Source organism: Pezoporus wallicus, unplaced genomic scaffold (assembly GCF_028554395.1).
Source record: "Pezoporus wallicus isolate ANWC-B61680 ecotype Strahan unplaced genomic scaffold, APGP_CSIRO_Pwel_v1 scaffold_3294, whole genome shotgun sequence".
NCBI classification, from domain to species: Eukaryota; Metazoa; Chordata; class Aves; order Psittaciformes; family Psittacidae; genus Pezoporus; species Pezoporus wallicus.
In genome coordinates, this window is record NW_026635478.1 from 4973570 (window position 1) to 5000183 (window position 26614).

At 37.0% G+C, this 26614-nt stretch overlaps 1 protein-coding gene across 1 annotated transcript in view; it reads right to left on the reverse strand.

Annotated features, from left to right (window-relative positions):
- ANO2 (anoctamin 2) overlaps nt 1-26614 on the reverse strand; it is a 176394-nt gene that overhangs the window by 138280 nt on the left and 11500 nt on the right. Inside the window, exon 4 of the mRNA XM_057426156.1 lies at nt 2943-3041. Coding sequence (XP_057282139.1) covers nt 2943-3041 — 99 coding nt within the window. The remainder of the gene's footprint in view (nt 1-2942; nt 3042-26614) is intronic.

Genomic DNA, 26614 nt, shown 5'->3' on the forward strand with positions numbered 1-26614 from the left:
TGTCCTTCACAAACTACTTCCAGAAGAAAACTCAGTGCCAAATTGTTAATACAAGAAACATCCTTACTAACTAAACTAGGAGCTGAAAAGAGATGACAAAAAGGCAGAGCAATTATTTTGACTTTGTAACTGGGAACAGAGGGATCCGTCAATGCAGGACCAGTGTTTACCCTAACTGGTGAACCCTAACAGGCTAACTGATCAGAAATTTTCTCCTAATTTCCTATAGAATAATTCATCCTAGGATGAATTTGCAGGAAAATTGCGATTTTGTTTCCCTGATGGTAGACATATTTCATTTTGTCGTCTTCTACACACTAAAATAAATTAATCATTCTGCCTGTGCAATCACTAGTAGACACCCACAACCACTGCTTTGTTTTCTAGCAGACACCTTTACCCAGAGTGTCTCAATCATATCACCCCTAACTGAGCAAGGGCTCTACAGTCAGACTTCTCCCTTACATACACAGTACATCACCTCCACCTTGCATCCCCTGCCTATTCCTCCTGAAGAACCTATAGTCCTTCATCTTATCACTCCAGTAATGAGACTCATTCCACCAAGTCTCATTAAGACATCATAGCTCTGGGAATGGACCAATGCTTCCAGTTGTTCTTGGTTGTTTCTCATACTCACATTTGAGTATGGCTCATTCTCACTCCTCAAAAATAACTGTATTTTCATACCCAGAAATAATCATATTGATAAAATTGCTCAAAGAATACTTCTTCTCAGAATGTATTTGTCCTGAAAGATGATTTAAGACTGAATATTTAGAAGAAAAAAAAAAGTTTTTGCAACCAATTCCTCATGTTTAGAGGTGAATGCATACTTTCCACTGAAAATGTTTTGTTTATGGTTTCATTGGGTGTTTGAATAAATAAAAATAACATCACACAAAATACCTAATGCATCTTGAAAACAATGTTTTGTCTTTCTGAACAAAAATCGAATTTTCTTTTTAGTGGTTACTGGCTGAATATTTCAGTTTGTGTTGCCAAATCCCCAAAATATAAAATTTCAGTTTTTCAAAACAGATTTTTGTTTTGTTCACAGGAAATTCCTTTTTCAACTGTACTTAATTGCAAAAAAAAACAAGTAAGACATGAACATAATATTCCTGTCATGCTTCCTTTCTGGCAGTGCTCTATTTCGGCAGTTGAGATAACAGAAAAATAATATAGTCAACAAGAGTTGTCAACAATCTTCTCTTTAAAATTGTCATATTGCTTTTAAGTTATAGAAAACCATTTATTATCCTAGGGTGGATTTTCAGGAAAATTGAGATCTTTTTTCCTTGATGGCAGACATATTTCAGTTTTGTCTTCCTCTACACACCAAAATAAATTAAAAGTACAAACCTAAACACTGTTTTCATAACCCCCTAATCATTGACTGCATGTTCATTTACTCTTAGAATATTTATCGTACTACTCAATAAATGTCTGCTATAAGGCAACCTCATTCAACATGAAATGTGCACAGACCTGATACATTCATTGAAATTTGTTGCTTCAAAGGAGAAGATGCTATAAATAATGCATAGTGGTTAAATGAAATAATTTGTCAATATTTTTAGATGTCTTTTACACCAAATGATTCTTTGTCATTAGGGTCTTATGATATACAGTACTTTTTTTCCCATTCGGAGGAGAAAATGGAATGTGGAACTGTTCATGGATAACTAGGGCAGTCTTTGGAGACTGTCAGCTCCAGGACAGACCTTAGCTCAGAATAGCATGTCAATATTCATCAATTAAAATAGTATAAAATTTGCTTCAGTATGTCTGTAAAAAGCTAGGAGGGGAAAATTCCCAAGAGGGAAGGAGGGAGAAATGAACAAGCACTAAAAATGTGCAAAGGAAATGAAGGGATAAAAGAATGAAGTTGAATATATAGGTCCATTTCTGGAAAGGGCCTAAACATCCATCAATATGCCAGAAAGAATAGAGGTACTGTAGCTGTCCAAAACATACCAAAACATGTTCATTTTGAAAGACTGATAAGAAGTAACCAGATTTGGGTTTGTGGGTTGTTCTTTGTTTGGTTGTTTTGTTTTTTTTTCCTGCGATGCAAACACAATACGGGTATCCAAGCTTGAATTAGCTACGTTTCTAACAGTGACAGATTGTAACACCTGGACATGTGAGTAACACTGAACATAAGGGCTATGAAAAAAAAACCCCAACAATCCCAAATGAAAACCAAACAACCTCGTAGAAGAAAATAAAATTAGTCTGTCCTTAAAGTCTAATGACAATGCTGTAAAATAAGTGCTCAGTAACACAACTGATGAGTATCTCTAACTGAAAGCACAAGGCAGTTCTATTGACTTCAATAGAAGTTCTTAGCCAATATGCTAAATCATTTCAGGGCCATGAATTTTGAGATCTGCTACTCAGAATTTACAGTGCTTGCCAGCAACATTGCTGAAAGTGGACTGTAAAGATTTTAAAGAAGATAGTGAGCCAAAGTTTTAATGATATTAGGCAAGTCTGAATTCACAAAGTCAGTGGTACGACCAAAACAGACTCTCTTGGCATCCCGAGAATTTAGTGGAATCTTAAGGTAATGACCAGCTAGTATAATATCTGCAATACTGCACCTCACCTTTGAGGTAAGTGCCTTGACAAAAATCCAACTAGCTACTGCCTTCTCAGCTTTCAAAACCCTCCTTAAAACTCACCTCTGTCATCAGTCTTCTGACCACAGACTATCAGCCCGCTGCCTCTGAGGCCTTTGAAAATCTCATCTTAAATATGATTCTGTATACTAAATAATCCCAAAATCATTAATAATGTGAAAGAATAAGCCTGACAATTCATTTGCTCTGATTTAGAAATAAAGTAAGTCCATGGGTTTCTGTACATTTAACTATCTATCTGATCCCCCCTCCTCTAGTCATACAACTAGTTGATAGAAAATAGAAAATAATTACCTTTTTAGTGGGCATTTTTATTTTAAGGAGTTCCGCTTCTCGAGTAAGTACTTGCCAGGGTGCATGTATACGGACAAAACTCAATCCTTGGTTCTTATTCTAAAACATTAAATAGTGAAAACAATGTATTTCAATATTATTGAACGGAATACAGTAAAAAGGTTTCATGATGTCAGCTCCAAGTCAGGCAATAGTAGTCAATCACAGTGAATAACCAACTGCTGTTACATCTGGGCTTAAAAGTGACCTTTTCTTTAAAAGCTGAATCTTCTAACACTCTAAAATCAACCAGTCTGCTGCCTGAAGTGTAGATGTGTATGAACCATGAGGACAGAAGTCTACAATTTCAGGCTTTGCAATCACGTGAACCAGAAACCCCCATGATACCACCTCCACACTCAGAAATTTTGTAAGTAATCTGACTTAATTAGCGAGTTTCTTCATCTCTGGGTGGACTTTGCTTTAGGCTCCCATTTTCAGTTTTGTCTGACTATGTCGTGGACACTCCATCAGATTAGTAGCGCCTCACAGGGGAACAGACCCAACATTTAGTGCTCTTAATATCCACAGCTGGAGTAACAGCCCTAAACAAAACATTCAAATTTAACTTCTGCGGAGAGACACAAACCTAATGTTTATTTAAATAACTGGTTATGCTGTTCGGAGGCAGAGGACTACATGAGAGAGCCTCATACAGCCAGTTTGCTGTGATCTGCACTGTTAAGAAGGTTCTGCCTTGATAAACCATCTGAGCTAAAGGCACTCTAAGATCAGAAAGCAGCACCCCTGACAAAACCATGAAAATTTAAATGCAGGCATGTTGATACAGAATTTTCCTCAATGCACAGAAGTAAATTATATCTGTAAATTATACAGAGGAATGCGTACTGTGGAAATGAATGGAATAAAAGTTGGGATGGAGATTAGAAAGAGGATATGAGGACATATTTTGGGAAAGACATGGAAGTGGAGAAGGGGAAACTTTAAAGGCTTCAATAATGCTAAGATTAATGATCTTTGTGTAGCTGTGTGCATGCTGGGCTATAGTGCTAGGGCATATTGTTACTTTGCATTTTCCCTCCTACATATGTGTAAGGATCAGGACCGTCCCCTCCCTTCAGGGGAGCATGAATCTTTTTTGATTCCCTCCTATATCCTCCTCATATATCCAGAAATTTAGAAGTGAGACAAGAAAACTGAAGTAGAGTGTTCAATTTGATGAGAAACATAGCTGGGTTATATATCGGCCTTAAGTACAAACCTCAACTGCCTCACCTGTGAGTAGCTGCCTATGTACAAAAAGTCGTACATGCCTAGAGAAACAATGCTAATAAACAGAGCTTGATGTCACTATAAATTATTTTCAATTAACCAGCAGCATAACTACAAAGCTGGGAACACATGCCACATGGAAACTTAGCATCTTCTGCTGGAAATTGACTCCAAGAAAATTATCTTTCTCAAAAGCTTTAAGAAAATTTTTAAATAGTCACAGTCTAAATGTATGTCTAAATATAAGACTGTTGTAGCACATTCACCCCAGAAAAGGCTCTCCTCACCTATAGCTGTATCATATCACATTGGCATCAGCGTTTTAGAACCAGTATTTAACGTTTTCAAAGTGTATACACGTTTACAACTTCATGCAAACACCAAACACGCATTTGCTGAATGTTTCATAATGCTTTCCGATTTAAAAATAAAAATAAATTATTAGATGGAAATCCTACTATTCTTACTGTAATCATTTTGCTCTTATTTCCTTGATAGCTGCAACATGAACTACAAAGATCACTACATCACTTTTAGCTAACATTTCTTTAGTGAACCGATGTTATTTTAAGGAGCAGAATGATCTGCAGAATGACTCTTTCATCAGTCCACTGGGGAAGTCAGCTTTAAGAGAAGGAAGTAAAAACTCACTGGGCATGAGCAGATGTTCTGGTAATCATTTGCTGAACATACATTAATAACAGATGAGAGTTTAAATTTCAGTGTGTTAAGATCAGGAGGCTTCTTCTCAGCTTTTGGCCAAAATCAAGCATGTGTCCTCTGTCTGGGGGACTATATACCACATTGGCAAGAGAAAGGACAGTCTGATCTAATTGATTGTTTCCAGCTCAGGCTCATATGACTACACAGATTGCAAATAAAATCAGTCAGATAATTTGAGAGAAAAGACCAGATGAAGAATATGACCTTTGTATATTTGAACAAAAATATGTTGGAAAGTTGTGCTGTTCATGAAGTGATATCAGATGCAGAGGAATCAGAAACTTAAAAATCTTTAAAAGCCCTAAAAATCACCCCATGATAGGAAATTGAGATCATTTTAATAAAGACTAATGCAAAAGTAGAGAAAACAGGACCAGGTGAAGAACAATGGACTGCTGAATATTTATCTTGGGATTACTAGAACCACGTTTTCCACATCTTGCTATGTTTTCCTAACATTAAAATTAACCAAAGAAATTTAACAAAAACTAAATCATCAGTCTCATATTGTATCTCAAGGGCTGAATCATCTACCTAGTTTTCTACTGAGTCACCTAAATAAAAATCTATACCACTACTCCTCTAGTAAGGCTACTTTCCCTACTTTTTAAGCCTTCACCTGCAGTAGTTCCAGTTGTATCTTTGCATGCCCTTTTTGCCATTATCATTATGATGGCTGGTGAAGATCTGTTTAACTAACTGATTCCCAGCATGCTTATTGTATTGCAAACATATTAACATAATGAGAACTTGTTTTTCTCATGGCCAGAGTGGATTTATAACTGCTTACTGGAGACATCCACTACATGGTGTCATTTGGTTAATCTCCTGAAATTATTAAGGTACATGTGTTTGTAAATATGGTTTAATATCTGCTCTGATGAAATGCTGTCAGTCCTCTATTTTGAATACTCACAGTCACCATTGCTTATTCATTGTACTTTAGATGTATTAATAAAGCTAACATGTTGTGCTGGCTAACATTATTTTTATCTGACCATTCACTTGTTATTTAATACAGCCATCCTCAGTCAAGTCCTTTTTCACTTAGAGCTGATGACCCACAGGACTTTATTCTTGGCCATGCATTGTTCTACGTCTATATCATTGCACTCCCTGACTATATTACTGAAATGACAAAGTACTGCTATGCAGATGACAAACAAACAGATTTGTTGCTCTCATGATCCCTTTTTTGTCAAATCTGTCTTCCATATTTCAGAGTTCTTCCAGTAAGTTTCAAGAATAAGTTTTTCAATAAGTTGGTTATGAATTATTCAAGATATATATATCTTGGCTTCTATTCCATTTTGTAAAGTTCAATTGGGCTTTCCCATTTCAATAGGAAAACTCAACATTGAAATTAAATGGAAGAAAATCTGGAAGGTCTGGTTTGCTTTTCAATCAGCACATGAAGAAAAATATATCACATTTTTTTTTCAGTCTTTTCATGTATTCCAAGTAGTTTAAAGCAGGACTTTAACAGCAGTCTACATTGCCTTTTTTTCTGTCTCATAGTGGAAATGTAGAGGCTAAATAAAATACAAATTTCTCCAAAGGAGACTTTTTCTGTCTTTCATGCCTTAACAGTAAAATACATTAGCAACTGCATTAACTGCAAGCATAAGATTTAGTGCAGACTTATCATTATCAGGGCCAAAGCAGAAAAATTTGTATGATAAATATGAAAGCTCTCATATAGATGTACTCCTATTGGTTATAGTTTGACTAATGATAGCTCAAAAAATTATTATTCTTTTTAACTAAAAACAATGTTCTGAAACAAGGCTAGACAAGCATAATAGCAAGACTAAGTAGAAAAGGTTTCTCTGCCTAAAAATTTAGACTTGTCATTGAATTTAGGTTAATGTAAAAATCAGATGTCAAAAGTGAGAATTCTGTCATTCCAAAGTTAGTGGTTTATCCACATTTCTCACACACTTTGACAGTCACTGCTGTCCAACCATAGCATAAAATATTTTTTAACCACTATAACACAATTATCATGCTTTTATTGCCTTCTTCCAGTTCACAGTTTCTCAATTCAAGCCCTTGCAGGAACAGGTCACAGATTAAGGAGATGTACCATGAAGCATTCTCTGTTAAAGCAGAAGTTTGCAGGAGTCCTGTTGGTCCATAAGAGCACAACGTAACGGATGGAATACTGCATGTCCAGCTCAAAGATCTCTCATAGTGCCAGTATTTTTTCAGGCCAACTTGACTCCCACCTTACCTCATTCAGACAACCTATCTGTCGTGTTTCAGCCACGTCACCTCAAGTTGAAGTGCTCTCAACAGTTTATTTGGACAACTTTAACATGACCTAAAGCATATGATGCAAAAGGCATTGTATTTGTCCATCACAGTCAAGAAAACAAAAAGGGCAAACCCAATAATTATACTCTGTGAGAACCTCAGACTGCTTTGTGGTTAGCATACTGCTTCTAGCAACTCTGTAAATACAAAAATTTATTACTAAACGCGACTTTTTAGTAAGCCTTTCTCATTATTTCCTTATCATGAAATCACTCATCATTCATATTGTATTAAAGGAATATTGTTACATATAAAATATATGCTAAAGTAATTAAATTATTTTAAAATACTTGTCCAAACAAAGAGATTTCTGCTGTGTATATTAGTAACAAAAAGAGAGAAACACTGAAGGGTAGAAAGAAGCTGAACAGAAGTAATTAACTACTGTCTAAGGAAGTCTGAGGGAACTGCTAATCTTTCTTATGATTAAAAAAAATACCCAAAGTGGATGGAAGGGCATAAACTATAAAATCTGAAGCATGCAAACTTCCTTCTTGCAAAGACAAATCATCTGGGCTTTAAAAATTTTATCCTTCTATGATCGTTGAGTAGATGATAGAAAAATACCAGACACATACAGACAGCAAGTTTCTAATGGCTTCAGTTAATATAATCAGACATCTTTTGCTGACATTGCTAATACCAGCCACACTAGGAAAGCAGCAATGAGAGAGTTAGTAGAGAGGAAAAAAAAAAAAAGGTTCCTAGTAGCTCAGTAAAAGTAATCATCTTCCATTTATTCCATCACCAAATGGACCAGCTGTGTCTGCAAATGCAGTTGTTCAAAATTGTCTATTCTCCTGACACCAGCTCTGGAAATTGAGGCAAATAATAATGTGATGTCATAGCGCAAATAAAATGCAATATTTTGTTACTATCACAGAACTCTGTGGACTGACGTGGCATTGCCAGATTCAAACAGTGACTGTGAAAACTGTCTGTGTTTAGTGCCAAAAGTATTGAATCACTACCTGCACAAGGATTGGCATTTTGCTGATCTTAATGTTTTGTACCCAAGATGCAACATCAGTTTATCACAAAGCATGGATATCAAAACGTATGCCAGCGATGACGTAAAAAGGAAGAGCAGTCACTGGTCTGGGTGAGATATTGAGACCCAGGATATCTTGACATAGAGAGGTCAGTTCAGAACAATTCCTAACTCATGATATCTATCCAAACATAGGCAAGTAATTTAATTCTTTCTGTCACTTTCTGTCAACGAAGATAATGGATCTTCCCTCAATCAAAAGATGTTGATGAAGATACATTTGTTGCAGATAGAGGTGCTCACATAATACCATAAACAAATAAGAGTGTATGGCTACAGACAGTAGCCATACTACACATCTTATGATTTTCACGTTTTCCTTTAAAAACTATAGTCCTTTTACTTTTCGCCAAACTTCTTTTCTATTTTCATTATTTCTCTGGGATACATACCTTACTGTATGTCTGCATAGTGCCTAGTATAACAAGATCCTCATTAATGACTGCATTATTCTCATGCAAAAGTATTACAAATACTTAGCAGCAATCCCCAACAGCTCCAAGAAGTTGTCCACTCCTGACAAACAGTAACACAAAGCACGAGTGAAAAGATGCAAAGCACAGGTTTGTTCACTGATGACAAAAGTAAACTCCACCTAGTTCACAGAGTTAGTTTTTTAGCTGCTCAACAACATAAGAAGCAGACTCACTTAGGTCCAAATTTCAGACCTAAAGCAAAGCTGCAATAATTTACACATTTTGACAGTTTGCCTTTCTCTTTCTTCATTTCTACCAACAGTGATGGTGTTAATGTCCTGTTTATTTTACTCTCTTAATCCCACCTCTGAACGTGAATGGTTAAAGAACATACTAGTGTGTGTAAGCAAAGAACAGAACACCTTGGAATGAAAGATCTGGCCAAAACAGTTTCAAAGAAGCTATATAACCTTATTTCTTTAGATAAAGCACTGTGGAATGAAACAGTTGACTTTGCACATCTTTTGCAATGTTTCTTCGTGGAATTGCTACCTTTCCAACCAAAATTTTCCCGTGCATCTATAGACAGAAAGTGTCCATGAATAGACGATGATACAGGAAGCCTAAAAAACACAGGTGTACTTTCACTGAATAAGATGGAAATTTTTACTGGCACACAACAGAATGAAAATGACCTGTTAGAAACTCAAGCACAAATGTAAAATAGATTGTTAAGTCAAGTCTGCCAAATAACAAAATGCACAGACCTCTGATTACTGTAGTACACAAAGAAGGTGAGTAGCAAATATGTCAGGATTGTAACTGACTTTTAATTCTTCCTGAATGCACGTTTTGGATTTAAAAATTAGTGCATTGTCGTGGTTATTTTCTAAATATTTACCTATGGCCACTACTTAATACAGCATGGAAAATGTGACATACAAATGTAAAGCAAAATTTTTCCTATTTCTTTATACTAACTTCATCAGCATTTTTTATGCTACAAAAGCATATCACAATTACAGGACATCTTCTAAGACTGAAGAATACCAGAAATAATAATAAAATGCAAAACTGAAAAAAAATCACACCCAAATCAGACTTCCTCAAAGAGGAAGGCAGGTGTGTTCCTACTCTACCACCTCCTATATTTTCGCAGTGTCCATGGAAAAACACGCAATCAGCTGGCCTGGCTACATGTGGTGCCAAATTAGCTAGCAAATAAGCCAATATTCTGCAAAATACATCATATCAAACTTGATTATTAATAATAAAATCAACAAACTTCTTGAGGCCAAAGAGTTAACCTTATAAAGGGCAAAATGTAATTCCTCTTGAGGGAATGAGACACACTAATCTGCACAGAGACTGAAACCCTAAATAATTTTCCAGACAAAGCAGCATGATCATGGAAGTGAATTTTAGACCAGATAATAGGCTTGTTACCAGTAGGGGGATTAATGAAACAGAGATTGAATCCCCACTCTAGCAGACTCAATATCAATATCACAATAAAAAATGGAGAAAAAGAAAATAAAGTGTATAAGATACCAAGCAGAAAAACAGAGGAATGCCACCTTTAAATACTGCGTCATTACTCAATACTTGATCTGGGATATTAACAGTCAAGTACATAAATGGATGATTCAATTTTGTGTTGAAAGATTTTAAATTTCAATTCAGTCTTAGGAAAAATATTTTGATGGGTTTACTTTTCTTTAATTTAAAAGTGTTAGCAGATAGTACAAATATATTTTGTTACCAAGTATGTTCTTCTAATCATATGCTACAAGCCTTTCCAGGATGGTGACTCCTTTTGAGGTCTCTCACCAAAGATCAGTAGCAGTGAAAGCAAGGTTGGCTATATTTGCAGAGGCTTGATTTGGGAGGGGATTAAGATGAAGATAATCAAAGTATTCTGGTTGGCTTGCTTGCTGGCAAGGAATTCAAAATCTCCCTGGACAGTTTACAGCCTCAGTGTAAACAGGGAGAGAAGGGAAGAAGCACTGGCAGTCGCTCAGCAACATCATGTGACACATTTTGGATAAGGCAACAAGTCCTGGGGTGGATAAATAATTGGTTGAACAATAGGAAACTGGATAGGAGGAGATCCTGCACTGCTGGAAAAAAGAGTCGCTGAAGGGGTTTCGCAGTGTCTGCACTGTACAGCACCATCTTAAGCAGCCTGGAAGAAGAAATAAGCAGTGAGAAGACAAACTGCACTGATGAAGTTTTTCAGTGTAGCAAGCAGATTGTGAGAAACTGTAGAAAAGCTTTATGAGAGTAGGAGCCTGAACAATGGCAAATGGCTTTCTACATGAATAAATATAAAACAATATCCATGGGTTAAAACTAGTTTCACATATAGGGCTCTGAGTTGACTTATACCAGTCAATAATGACATCTTGGGTTTGCAACAGAAAGTTCCTTGAAAATATCAGGTCAATATCTTGTAAAAGCCAAGAAATAAAGCAAAGGTTGTGTGCCATTAGGAAAGGAATAGAGACTAAGATAAAAAACCACAAAAACTGTTTGAACATATCAATCCATACTCTATCCGCATCTTGAACCCAATGTGCAGTCCCTGTTGCCTCACTTCCAAAGAGATAAATTGGACCACAAATGGGTTCAGAGGAGGGCAATAACTACCATGACAGCCTTGCTATGACAGCTATATAGGAATCACTGCATAGACTGAGACCCTTCATTCTGGAAAACAGCAATCTTAATGAAGACACTGTAGAAGTCTGTAAAATCATGCATGATAAGGAGGCGGGGTGTGGATGGACTCCCTACAGCCTTTTTCAGAGCAAGCACTAAAGGGCCTCAGAGAAAGCTTGATAAGCTACTGGGAGTCAGACTAGAAATAAACAAGAGGACACAGGTATTAACACAATTATTAACACTTCTGTCTTGCCAAAAGACTTTGTGGGTGCAAAAATTGCATAATGTTTCAAGCAGAAATTATACCAGACTTTGGAATAGAGATCCACAGAAGCTTACTAGATACGCAACTACACCAAGTAGGGGAAACTACCTGAACTGAAAGTAGCTGTCATCAGGTGAACATTAGAGGAAGAGTGTCTTAAAACTTTGTACCGTTCCTATTTTTTCCTACACATTTTACCATTGCAACTGTTAGATACACAGTACTGCATTGATGGACTGTCTCAAACAACAGGATTATTTTATGTTTATTATGCCATATCTAGTCAGGATTTTAGGCCTTTCTTTCTCCCTAGTATCTGACTTCCTATTTACTGCTATCATCTCTTATTCAATTAACTGCATAGCCAAAAAAAGAAAAATATACTGTAAGCAATATAACTGCCTCACCCTTGGACAGATTATAGGTTGCTACAATTTATTATTGTCACAGGGGTCACCTCAATGCCAGTTAACAAAGGGGTTGGTTAACAGCTCTCTTCTGTGGCAGAGCAGAACCTGACTGATGCAGGTGATCTCACTAGGTGCTAGTACCATGCCTGGGTTCCCTACCATATCACGTTCTACAGCATCTCAAGGCTAGAGAGTAGTGGGGACTCAAGAGCTGTCATTAGTTCATAATCTCACCCTGAGCAGTTCTTCTGTCTTCAGATTATGCTACAATCTAGTGGGTAGTTTATAATAAATGATACAGATTATGATGCAATTTCTTTCCTTCTGATGTTTTAATGAGACTATCAGGCTACTCTATTAGATGATATAATTTGGCATGGCTACACCAAGTTAACAGAGTTATTTAGATGGGCATCGTTAAAGGTTAAGACCTGAAAATTGAACACACTCAAATCTGGACTTGTGCAGGTTTATAAGCAAGGAGAAAAGATCAAAGATAATTCGGAGTCTGGAAGCACTGACTGAAGGAAGAACAAATCCAGACAAAACTTCACGCAAGAAAAAGAATTTAAATTTATTTTTAACATTAAATACATTTTCTGGCCTCTAAGTCCAGAGGGCCAAAAGATTTCTGGCCCTCTGGACATAAGGACCAGAAATCTTTTCATCTTCATCAATCAATCAAAGGAAAATTAATGATATTTTGCTCCAGTACTCAGGTTACTTGAGAAAAAAAACCACTTCTTTTCTTGCACAGTACCAGGGAAATTGTTCTGTTCTTGGTGCCTGTCAACAGGAATAAGCAGGAGCAAGACTGAAGTACAGCATACTCCATGTGTGCTTTGAAAACTAATTTCTTTTTTGAACCAAAAGATCTCATACTGGGTGAGTCAAGATACATCAATGCTTAAAAAACTATTTGAGGGCTACAAAGACCAATGAGCTGTCTACCTGTCTATTAGAAAACATGGGATTTAACTTTACATGGGGAAAGTGGGTGCTGTAAAAGGTCACTATCAGTATATCTCCTTTTCCTACATTTTGGCACTATAAAATCACAATACTGAGTATAACTAATAACCTTACCTATGTTGACAGCGTTATCACTTAAATTTCTCCAAAGCATGTGTTCTTCAAGGGAGTTCATCCCACCTCCAGACTACAACACTTGCCTATGGTTAGTTGTAATGATGATACATTTTTCATTATTCTTAGGCTGTATTTACAATCCTGGTGCTATTCATTTTGGTTGTACAGCCCAGTGTGGAGAAGGGCAAAGACAGATCACAAAAAAGTACAATGGCTTTTCTTGTACCTCTTCAGCAAGCAAGACAACTAAATTCAGGTAGGAACACCTCTTTCTTTTTTTTCTACTAAACACACATAATGCAAGGAACCAGACTGTGTTTTCAACTGCCCAGCATCAACAGGAGTATAAAAGAGCCAGACACACTCTGGGACAAGATTCTTGTAACCAAGGGCTTTCTAGAGAAGGAGTACCCTGCCAGTGAAGCACAAGCATGCTTCAGATGAAGTGTGGAGGCCAAGCTGATAAGCTCTGCTGGATGCTTGCAGGCTCTGCAGATGATTAGAAGGCAGCAACAACAGCATCAGCAGCCCTGCAATCTGAGCAAATCATCAAGCAAAGAACAGTAATTGCTTGAAACACTGCAGCTGAGCCTAACATGAGAAGCTTGGCAAATAGCCTGGGAATCAATGTCTTCCTTCATAGATGAAAAGCTCAGTATTATAATATTTATGGAGCTCTAAGAGACTCAGATCTCTCAGCTAATGTGGTACCTAGGCTGGAAACAATATCTTGTCATGAGGGCATGATAATCACTACTGATAATCAGCCAGTGATGGAGAGCATTAGATTTTCAGAAATGTTAATTGCACGCATTTTCTAGTGATCTCCATAGGATGTGCTGAACTGTCAACAGTTTTGAAAATTAGCCCTCAATACACTCCATTACCACATCAGGTATCTCTCCCATCTATGCTGATCCTTTCAGCTCCCCAAAACATTATTGTCCAAAAGGCAATCACTTGGTAGATATTAGTAAAACACCTATCACAATGCATACTGCATTCAACCATTACAGTGCTGCTGTACAGTACATGCCATAAACTTTGTTGGCCAGATTTAGCTCCCATCTCCATCATGATAAATTTGGAGTCACTGCAGAAAAAAAGAAGGCAGCAGCCAGTCGGGATTTACAAGTGCCAATTTGCTCTATTTTAACACAGAAATTAAAAAGGGTTTAGACATCAGCTATATTGCTTATTTGACCAGACATCTGTCAGGTAAAAAAAAACAAACAACAAACATAAGCAAAAAAACAAACAGTTGCCAAACCATTGTAACTGAAATGTGAGTTTCAATTTCTATTACAATTCTAAGAATAAAATACCAGGAAATATTATTCTAACAATGTTTGGTAAAGCTTGACACGTTGTAATGCTGTAGGCTCTCCAATACACTTCATAACAGCATTCAACAAAACTGTATGTTAGTAAGACTTTATTTTGGGGCTGATATTGAAAAATGAAGGTTTATGTAGAAAGCTCAACAAGTCACTTCTAGAGCTGTAAGGTTCAGGTGGGCCGTTAACTTTAGACTGTAAAAAAGATACTTAGCAGATAGAATGTGGAATAAAAATAATATCATGATACAATTACAAAGATATTTGTGCCTGAAGGGAAATGAATTAGTAAAGCAAACATGTAAGACTTGTTATTCCAAACCTGGTGGTACCACATAATTTGAAATTCACAGGTAATCACTACCAGATTTTTGTAATAGATACTGTTCTATACACTGATAGCAGTAAGTACCTTCATTCGCATCTTACACATCTTAAAATCTGCTTTATGCCTCATTAGAACTAGTCCTAATTTTTTCTTTTTCTTTTTGAAGAATCTTTTTGCTTGTTTTACATCAGTATAGCCAAAGAAAATCACACAGTATACCTCTGCCTAGACAGCCTTTAAATATATATATATATAGTAACAACTTGAACATTTTTGTACCTTTGCTTTGGCATGCTCCTGTTGTATTTTTCCTATACTTCTGCCACACTGAATAGGATTAGTAAGTACTATTATTTTTTTATTATTTTAATTATTATTTTATTTATTATTATTATTATTTATTACCATAAAAGTTCAGAAATGGGAGGCTATGTAAGAAAGCCACATACACATTCTGCTAGACTGTGACAATAATGGGAAGACATGCTCAGAAACAGAATACCCAAACCTTGCATAGCAAAAGCCAGCTACTCTTGAGAGAGTCCTGTGAGGTTTGCCTGTTGCTCAGACTAAGCCAAATCCTTCCTGTAAATTAGGCACTGCGATCCTTAGACTTCCTGTAACGTATTTACTCTGCAATGTATTTCCTTGATAACTACTCATAGATGCTAAATCAAAGCTTTCTGAAATCAATGGGAGAAAAAAAATCTCTTTATACTAGTGTTATTAAGGCCCGCAGAATCTAGTCATTATTTTTAAAACCCTGATTAGAGTCACATACTTAGCTTGCATCTGAAGGGGTACTTTAAGAGCATTCTCAAACTGAACATACAGGAAATCATTGCTGTAGCAAACCCTCATATTATGCTAAGTTTTGAGTGCCTCAGTAAGGTGTGCTTCTAGAGGACTTCAGTCACTGCTTGCTTGAGAAGGAACCTCAGGACACAGTCTCATAACAAAAGATGGTACAGCCTTCACTGTCCTCACATAGCTGACATTGCTGGATTAGCGTTAACATACGTGTAGAGTCCAGAGGTGATCACACTTCAAGTGATTTCATTAACAAAGTTTATAAGAAAGGATATATCAGCACTGAGATCAAAAGAAAAAGGAAAAATGGGGGCATGTTTTGCCTTTTTTTTTTTTTCTCTTTTTGGCAGTTTTCAGTAAAAAAGAGGTGAAGCAAAACTGAAGCAAAACTCTGGTCCATTTGCAGGGGGCATCACCAAATCTATCTGTTTTATACTGATCACACGATGCTTTTTGTTCTTGGCATGCAGGAGGGAGAATATTCTGAGAAACTCAGAGTTACTCAGCAAAACTGGGAGCAAGAAAAACAAACAAGCAAAAATAAGCTTAGCAGATTTAAGCAGTAATTGGCAAACAATAAGAAATGAGCAGACTAGGGCATGGCAATAAATTAACTGCATATTTTGGCTTACTAAAGAACCAATATAGAAAACTGTGTCTTTGCCTTCCATTACCACATATGCTTACTGGAATTTATATTACAAAATAATGCATTTATAGTTAATGCATTATAATATTTTTAACCATAAATTTCTTTGGGCAGATTGAGTTTAAGAGGATAGCATATATTACTGATTCTTTGTATTCCCATTGCAATTTATCTTAGCTACTCTATTCTATTTTCTTACATTCAAATGATAATCTTGGTAGTAAAGGATCCATCTTCTCCTGTGTTTATTCAGAACACCACTGGATTCTCATGTGTGGTATCCCCCAACAGTAGTATAAATAGCAGTAACCACACAGACACACATCTGGTTATATAACATTTGCACATGATGTTAAACTGATAAAAACACGAATTTATCACTCACAATTGAAAATATTGAGTAGGTCTTTTGTCAAAAAGGTCGTATATCAGTCCCAGATAACCGAACAGGTGTTTTGGCATTCACACAGACACAAAATGACTTCTTAATACTGATACGATATTAAGATTTTAGAGCTTTCTTAAGTTTTGTTTTAACAAAGACCATTAACTAAATATTTGCAACATGTGTTAGCTCTTTCCAAATATTTCTAGAGATGGTTTAAAAACCCCAACAACTAATTGCAGTGCTTCCTTTTGACTAAAAGTACAAACACACATACACAAGCTTATACGACTAAAAACCTAAAAAGTGCCTTAATTCTCCTTAATTCCACACATTAGTATAGATGATATATATACACATACGCAGTATACGTACACACAGTTTTATATATATAAATTAGTAACCCCTACTCAAACTTTGACCCTCCAGGGAGACAGCCTTGGTGTTCAAACCTTCTATCCCTTCCTCACCAAAAGAAAAACCAGCATTTGGGCTTCCCACAGATCAGTATGGATATACAGGGAATAGCACAGATTGAGTCCTGAGCAGGAGCATCATACTTTGTTATTCTCTAAGGCAGGCTCTGCTGGTCCTCTCTCTGTGATCCATCTGAGCACCTCATCTAGCAGGCTCACAACTCACACAGGCAGTTGGTAGGTTGCCATTTCACATTAATTCATGCTGGTGTAAATTAGAAGGTTGTAGTCCCACATTTTTCCCTGCCCCTAGCCATGTGGCCACACACCCACCACTCCAGCCCCCAAGCCAGTAGTCACATTCATATAACTGGGTAGTGAGTTTCTTTAGCAACATCAGTTCCCTGTAAACTAAATCCTGGTTTTAAAGATCAGTGAGATTTCAGCTGGATACACAGCTGGATCAATTCTTGGCAGCACTGTAAGCGAGAGGAATGTGCAAAACGCATTGCTCAGGGCAGAAAAGAGGGCAGATTCACAGAATACCTAACTCAGATCATCCTGCCCTGTGACTCCAGGATGCTTGCAAAAATGAAACCAGCAGCAGGGAAAAAAAGTTTGTTTGACTCAAATTTAATGTCTTTTTTTTTTCTTTTGATTTTTTTTAATATCTAGATAAAGCATACAATGTGGGAAGTTTTTAACTTTGGGGGGTTTTCCCTCAAATTAATCATTGAATTAGTGTGAATCCGCAAATACTTTTGATCAATCATATCTTCCATTGAAATCTTACTCCAGTACAATTTGCCCGCCTGCAGTTAACAAGCTCAGCCCCATCACCTCATTCAGAAATGCCAGGAGCTTAATGAGCTGCTGCTGCCTCCTGCATGTGAGCTGCTCCTGCAGCTTTCCTTCTTTTTGTTCCCTAAAGTGGTAGCACTTGTGAGGACTGACTTGTAGGCTGAAAATTCGCCAAGATTCATACCTGTATCTTTCTCTGTGCCAAAAATGCTGTGAAAGGTCAAATTTTAGAAGTATTTATTTAAAGGAAATACTACTCCCATGTCACTAAACATATGTAAATATATTTATATACTCTCTATATATATATGATATATATAAAAAAACATCCAAAAGCTGTCACAGGTCTGAAGGTGTTGATAGGGATGGGACATCTTTTATGAAATGATGGAAATTGAGAATCCATTACAAGGAGAACAGTACACTACTACAGAATAACTATACAGATACTGCCAGGGTTACCAATCACCATATGATAAACCGTACCTATTTTTTAATGCTAAGATCAGCTGTCTTTAATAACACGTTCCAGCAGGTCTCCTGAATTTTTTGTGGGTTTTGTCCTGCCAAGGAGTAAGTCCGATGCCACTAGAGCATTGCAGAAGGATCTTGGAGCATTTAAAAACCCTCTTTGTGACGACTTTTCTTTGAAGAAACTTGCCAGTTGGTGGCCAGATGTGACAAAAGCCCCTAAAACAGCAAATACTTTCCAGGAGAATAACTCGTGAACTGTGGCTCACAGGTGAGAAACAAACTGGGATCCCTTGTGGTGCAAGCTGTGACTTACGTCATTACCATGGCATACTCAAATTCCTCCTTCAACAGATCAGTTCAAAAGTAAAGCAAGTCCTCAATTGATCAAGCTTTGGTGCCTGACTGAATCTGAGCTTTGTTAGCTTTGAGTGAGCAGTTCCTTATGGACAGTGATACTTTAAAACAGGAAAGAATAAGGGAGAAACAAAACTTTGCAGAGAAGTCTTTGAGATATAAGCAGTCATGGAGTATGAAGTCCTCATGTATATAGCAGTCCCCAGATTTTCACAAAGGAGCAGACGCCTTGGACATGACTTCATATAGGCCTGTGATTGACTTGTTGTAACTGATGGACAGAAGGGAACAGTGAAGGACTGACTTCATGTAGACCAAAGAAAGATACACAGTCGTACTGGGACGTGGCATGATTGCTACCAGTATAGGATATGAAGATGAAAGAGCATCATGGACAGAAATGGAAAATTCTAGAAGGAGCAGTGGTCTGTGGTAGATAGGCGAGCAGTCCTGCAGAAGGCTGGTGGAAAGATACAGAGGTGAATACATAGGCCAGAGATAGGTGAGCAGGTCAAGCACTGGTGAAGTGAAGCAGTTACCAAGCGTTGACTTGTGGAAGCTGAGTGGTGCCACTGGAGGTAGGGAGTAAACATCATCCAGTAAACTCAGAAAGACTTGTGAAAAGCAAATAGGCTTGCCAGAGGTACAAGGCACCACAGTATATTGATCCGTTCAGTAAAGACCTAAAAGTGCACCTATGTAACAAAGAATATAATGCAAAATTTCCTAGGTCCCATTATTCAGAGTGTGGGCAATGCAAAGATACAGTAACTTTCCAGTGACCTTCCACAGATACATGATCTTTAGGATGCTGCTTTGTGTTGATTACCTAACAAAGTTCGGTGACACTTGAACATGTGTTAAGAAGGAAGTAGAGAATGATTATTCAAAGCCTGTAAAATAAAGTATGGAATATGAGAATTGAAAAAAAGAACAGGAACACCAGAAACTTTCCAGCGAGCATCAGGGGTTGACAACTTACAAATAAGTGAAGACAATGGGAGATGAATAAGGTGAGAAAGGGATAGAGACAATTACACATAAATCTAGAAAATAAAGATGACCTAGAGACCTGCACTAGAGTTGAAACTTGGCTTCAAAGCGTAACAAAGGATAAGTAATCCTTCACATCCTGTGTCTAGTTTCTAGATTTGGAGAAAACTCCTAAGCATATGATAGGCAGGGACATCATTCCCTATCTTGAAGGGATTGAGGAAAAATAATAATAGTTTGAACTAGCACTTTAGAGGTGCCAGCTTGGTGTTCAGATTAAACATTTGCAAGACCTTGAATATATTCTCTATCTTTGAGATGCTAAATTTTCTTTGTATTACTAAATTAGTCCAGGTAAACCATGACTGAGTTTGGTGAACATACAGATAAAGCCTGCAGACAATTCCCCATCTCCCATCTGATGAAGTGATGCCATGGCTAAGAGAAAGAGCATTGCACTCCTCTGGAAAGGAAAGATGTTAGTATTCTCCCAGTGTACTCAATGTTGGCACTCACCTACAGAAAGTAATGGCTAACTCTACATTTTCAGGAGAATACTTCTAAGTGGTGTCTTTGTGTTCCCCTTAGAAAAGTTGCCGTTTCCAAAGATAAGAAGAAATACAGTCTACATACCTCCATTTTTCACCCTAACTACCAGTAGCTCATTGGCATGGTTTAAGCCCAGGACACTGGTGCTGAACCCAGGACACTCATCCTCTCTCAAATACATATTTTTCATTTGCTTTATCACTTATGAACTTTTGCTACTTACGAAATTATAAATTTTTTTTATGATTATTGTGAAACTCCAAGGTCATCTTCCTAACTCCAGCTGAAGAACTTCCTTGAATGTACAATATATAGGGCTCAATCCTGTTAGTGAATTCAAAAATGCTCTAAAATTATTACAGAGATCTAGGAATTGAAGGGAGAAGGCAACAATGAACTGACGAAATAATTCCTAGATGACAGAGTTTGAGTACGGAGCTAAAGCAAACATAACCACCATCTTCATGAAAAACAACAACAACAACAAAAAAACCACAAAACACAAATACAACAAAAGAGAAGCCGCACAGAAACAACAACTAAAAATTCATACATCTGTTCAAAATAAATAATTTTGTCCAACTGTTGTTTCAGGTGATGAAATCATTGTTACATTAATGCTAACCTGGTATAACTGCACAAAAATTAATATCTAGCACTTACATGATTTTCTTCTTTGGCCTGTCACCATGAGCACATACCTGTACACATAAGGGAGACCTAATAGAGTGTGCAGAGTTATCAGCCCTGTGCATCAGGAAGATAATTCACCCTGAAGGGTAAATTTTCCATGCTGTGCATGGGGATTTAGTCACCTAACTCCCACTAACGTTAATGGGAATTGTGCAGCCTGATGCCACTCTGCTAATTTTTTTTTCCTTGTTGTTCTATTCAGGCCAACCTAATAGTTGATCTGTAAAAACACAAAAAGTATGCAGTGCAGTTTTGAATTATTTGCCTTGTCCTATGATTTAGAAAGGCCTTACAATGACTGGCAAAGATACTTCTAGCTGAAAACAATCTGATTACAACCTTCTATATGGCTATGTATCACAGTTTCCCTTTTTTTAAGGATATAGGCATTAAAAGACGTATGGTTTATACAGAGAACCAGTCTCAGTTTAACTAAGCTGCAACTGAAGGTCTTTTCTCCTGCAGAAGTCCCAGTCAGAGGTAAGTTAAATACTTATCAGGCCAAGCCACTTTGAAGGACAGTCTGCTACAGTACATAGTAGTTACACGGTACACAGTCCTACATAATAGTACATATGAAAGGGCCTTGAGCAGCCTGGTCTAGTGGAAGGTGCCCTTTCCCATGGCAGGGTGGTTTGGACCTAGATGATCTTAAGGTCCTTTCCAACCCAAACTCTTCTATGATTCTGTGCTTGTATCGTCCAGACCACACTTGGAGAGAGAAAAGTGACTTTGTTTACTGCAGAACAAGAGCTCTGCCTTCATCCACATAGAGTTCCCAGGTCATTGTGGAAGAGAGAGAGGAGCTTCTATGAGCAGTTGCTTGAATGCATCATAACATTGCAAGCAGAATGCCACTGAATGGAGATGCCACCAAGGCACCTGTGAATGATGACAGTATATTGAAATTTTTCTACTTGTTCATAAAAATTGAAAACATAAATGCAACTCTCGCCAGATTGAAAAGGCAGCTTCTTGAAACTACTTTTTAGAAACATGAAGTGCTGCAGTGTTCCAAGTACTATACATCCAACAGTTCCTAACAGTTCCCACTGCTAACAGCAAGTGCTTAACATTTTTTAGATTAGAAGAGTCCAAAACATATGAAAAAGAATCCCATATTGCATCCACTCCCTTGTAGAATTATCAATGTCACTCAGTTACATAAAGGAATTGCAGGCAGACTTCCCTGTATTCCTCTGCATAAGGCATGAAATCATGACCAAGAAGCAATGCTCCAAAAAATAGCAAAATCATACAGCAGCTATTCAATCAGCAGAAATGCAGAAGTGATCACTCCTTTGGTATCAGAGATACCTGTAGGTCTGTTTGCTGCCATAGACAAAGTAGAGCATTAGCTGGAAGCACCAAAGCAAAGAAAATCCCATTTCACCTCCAAAAGAATCAATGAAATTCAGGATTTATAATTCTGCCATAGAATAGCTGGAGATGCAGCAGGTACTGAAGTTGGGGCAGTCCTCACCAAGCACCTGGAGGTTATTCTTCATCCCAATAAACAGCACCATGATTTTTGTCCTTTAAAATGTCAGAAGAGCACTAAGCCCAATATCAAAATCCCAAACTATCTTGTATTTTACTACTTTAATTTCATGAAACTACTATTCAGGCTACACTGGCCTAAACATCTTATCAGTGCTTCAGCCTCCAGTTCTCCTCTGCAAGCTCCTCGGCTACTGCAGCGTCATCAGTGCAGTGTGTCATCCCTCAGGGCTTCCTGTATTCCTCTTCAAACTGTCTCCATGGATTTAATTTGCAGATTAAAATTTCTGCTGCAAACAAGACTATTGATAATTAAAAAATGTTTTCGTAATTCATCTGTGAAGGAGCCAAGCAGTTGATTTTGTTATTTGTCATCCCCTGTCCTACAAATGCCCAGCTGTCCCTCTGCTATGCCATAGCAGAGATTTATAGCCAGTTCTGTGGACTTTTCTTCTATCTAGCAGTTTGTAAAAATGGAAGTTGTTCCTCCAGCAGGAGACAGAACTAGACACAGGATACAGCCAAATTAAGACAAATCTTGGAGGCTATTTGCTATTTCTACCAGTTAAGTCTGGTAGAATAGCAAATTGTAAATATCACCAGAATACACACCCCAAATCTGCCAGCATCTGAAATTCATGATACTGAATGTATGTCATCATTTCCCAACTTGCAGATGATTGATGAGGTTTATTATTGCTGGACCAAGAGCTTTAGAAATATATACAGGCCCATTTTTGTATATCTCTTAAATTTTCTCTAAATCTCTCAGAAGACATTTTGACTAAGGTTTCTAATTGCTGAGCATTAAGAGTCTGGATGCTAATTAAAATACAAAGAGTGAGGCTGTCTGCCCATTTATTCAAGTCACAAAACGACCATTCAAAAACAGAATTAATAATATAGACTTTTCAGCTTTGACAGCATAGCCATTCTATCTAGGCACCATTACCGTAGACCATTATTTCAACACTGATTGTACCACACCTGACTCCCATGGGGCCACTCGAAAATCCCCTCTAAAATGAAGACATAATTTCCTCTTAAATAATCAACTTCCCAATATTTTCATCATGTCCACTTCACTATCACTGAAAACCTTTCCTTGAGCATTCAACTTTAATTTTATTAGAGCTGTGTATTACATTTCAGCCCCATATAAGTAACATAAAGGAACAGAACACGTTTTAGCTAATTAATGCTTCTGCAGCTAGAGTAGTTGAAAAATAATCATCAAATATTTATATAACTGGTAGACGAAGAGGCCCCCAAAGAAGAATTGGCTTAAGTGCTGTACTAAGAGAGAGTGAAATACAAAGTCCAAAGACCTACAGCACAAAAGACCCCAGTTTGTTTTCAACACTACATTACTCTGTATGCATTCTCGTTGGCTTCAGGAAGCATTCATTAACATCATTAAGGGTCTTGGACTCATAGTAAATTTCACTATCCTTTTACAATTGTTAGCTACTAAGCTTTCCTCAGCACTTTAGATGAATGAACATTTTGAGACAACTATAATATTTACACTGAGTACCAGCAAGATGTTTCACATTGTACTAAGAATATAAGATGCTTTTCTTTGAATTACCTGCAATTCATGTTGATAGATATTGTAAAATGGCATCATTTTTATCAGGATCTTAATTACTGCTAAATTAAGTTATATCCATAACCTTGTAACTAAAAGTTGAAATATTTCATATCAGAAAAACGTTTGGTCAAGAAAAAAGGTCTATCCAAATAAATTAAACTTCTGGCCATTGGAATTCCACTTTTTCACATTCTCTGGAAGGCAGCAATAATAAATGACAGAAAATTTAGGGAAGTTGAAAACTAGTCCAAAATCCTTAATTCACAAATAATAATTGGGTGGATATAGAGACAGAGCATAATCTTGCCTATTTTCCAAATATTCAAAAGGAGCAATATTCCCATCTCCAAATACAAATCATATATCTTCATTTATTTCTTGTCTTTATTCTTTTATGAACAATTTGACAATATAAATGAGAAAGGTGTTTGTCCCTAGTTATTCGGCATATAACAACCATATTATCATCATATGGTAACAAACACATTAACATCATGGAAATTCCTATTTATTCAAAAAGGTTGTTGTAGAAATACAGGTTTTTAAATTGCTGTAATGCTATCCATGCTATCCTGTGTTCCTAGAGATGAAGTTCCTGACGTCTAAATAGTTTTAGCCTACAAAACCAGCTTCTAGAGGAACTCCAATATCCTGCGAGGTTAGTAGACTGAGTAGCCTGATGCAAAAGGAGTTGTGCTGAGTTCATTTAGGTTAATCAAGCTTACAGTCTTTACAAAGTAGGGTTAACTGAGATCGTAGATTAAGCAACGCTCCAGCTACAAAAAGGCTGATGCCCTTAGAAGTCATTAAATGCTGAATCAGCTGTATTAATGAATATATATGACATGACTCCCACAGTACAGGTAAACATAGGACATCGGCGTGATCCCTTTTTTCTTTTGGTTTTGTTTGGGGTTGTTTGTTTTTTTTTTTGTTCAAGTAATGAGGTTAACAAGAACCAGAACTACAATACAGGCCCTATTGAAGATAATATTTTACCTGTATAGCTACTATTGGCCACCTAGAAAGGACAGTGCAGAGTTGTTCACTGAAGACCACAGACATAGCAAATAACCTTTTGCTCTAGTTCTATTGCTACTGCTTCAAGTAAAACCTGATGCTGTTTCAGGAATAAGACTGTGTTCAGGATATCCTGTTGTTCTTAAATGAACAACTTTCTATGCAAGACTGTATGCAGGTGACATTAAGTAAAGAAACTAAGGCCTGCTCTAACCCAGGGCTGTGGAGTCCCTCCCACAGAAGCTGCAGCCCAGAGGACTGTTTTGAGGTACCTTTGCAGCCAGCCCTCTGAGCAGGAGATCATACTTGTCTTAGGTCCTGGTCCAGAACATGCTGCAAGAGTGAGATATGCATTACAGAATGTTTCAACTTCCACTAATATATGAAAAAGATCCACTTGTTATACCAGCACTGAAAAAAAATGGGAAAAAAGCCCCCAAAAGAACCACAAAACCAAAACCACAAAAAAACACTCATGTTCAGCATAAACCACTAGAAACGTAGCAGTTGAAAGTCCATTGTGTTACACATCAAAAATACAGCGTTCTGTGATTTAGACTGTTCTGTGTTTAGTGGACATATAATTTTCCCAGGACTAAATTCAGAAGCTGTTTTCATATCAGCTCAACATAAAATTTTAATCAACATATAAGGCCAGCTGTACCCTTCATATCTGTCTGATCAGCACATTCTATGAAATTTACAGCAAGATACCAGGCAGCAGCTTCAGTATTATTTAGCATGAGTTAACTAAAAAAAAAACAAATACTGAAGTGAGAAAAATAAAAAGAAATAAAAAGCACATATCTTGGTCAGGGAAGAAAAGGGATAATCATAGAATCATAGAAACAGCTAGGTTGGAAAAGACTTTTAAGATCATCAAGAACAACCATTACCCCAGGACTGCCAAGACCACCACTAAACCAAGTTACCGAGGGCCTCATCTACATGGTTTTCAGTCCCTTCCAGTTTTTTATGAGATTCTCGAGGGAAAAACACTTTCCCTTTTTGATTAGACAACCTGTGTTTTGGGGGGCAGAAGTGACTATGTACATACACATATACAGATAGAGAGGTGATGGGATTGCTTTTTTTTTAAAAAAAAATTTTTCAAAATCAATTTATTTTTCTCATAGAAGATCTGGTCACCAAATTATTTCCTCAGCACCTTCCAATTCATTTACAAAGAGCCTTTTCCTCTTCAGACATAAAACCGTGACAAAATTTTTTTCTTGATCAGCCCTCTGACATCATTTATTACTTTGAATATTATTTAAGACCACTTGTCATCACTTGGAAACAGTTTAAACCAGAACTGGAATCCAGCTGGACTTTGGATAAGTAATGAGTCAAATAATCAAATCCAAATCTCCTGTTGGACTTTTCAGGTTCTGATGAATTCAGAGCTGAAAGAAGCCTCAAAAAAAAAAAAAAAGAAAAAAGTAAAAAAAGTGTTCTCATGGGTTTTTTGCAATCTGGTTATAAAAGTCATAGCAGTAAGGTAGTCATGCGTTAGCAGTAATTGGACCCTAATTGAACCAATGCTTAGCATAAAAGAATCAG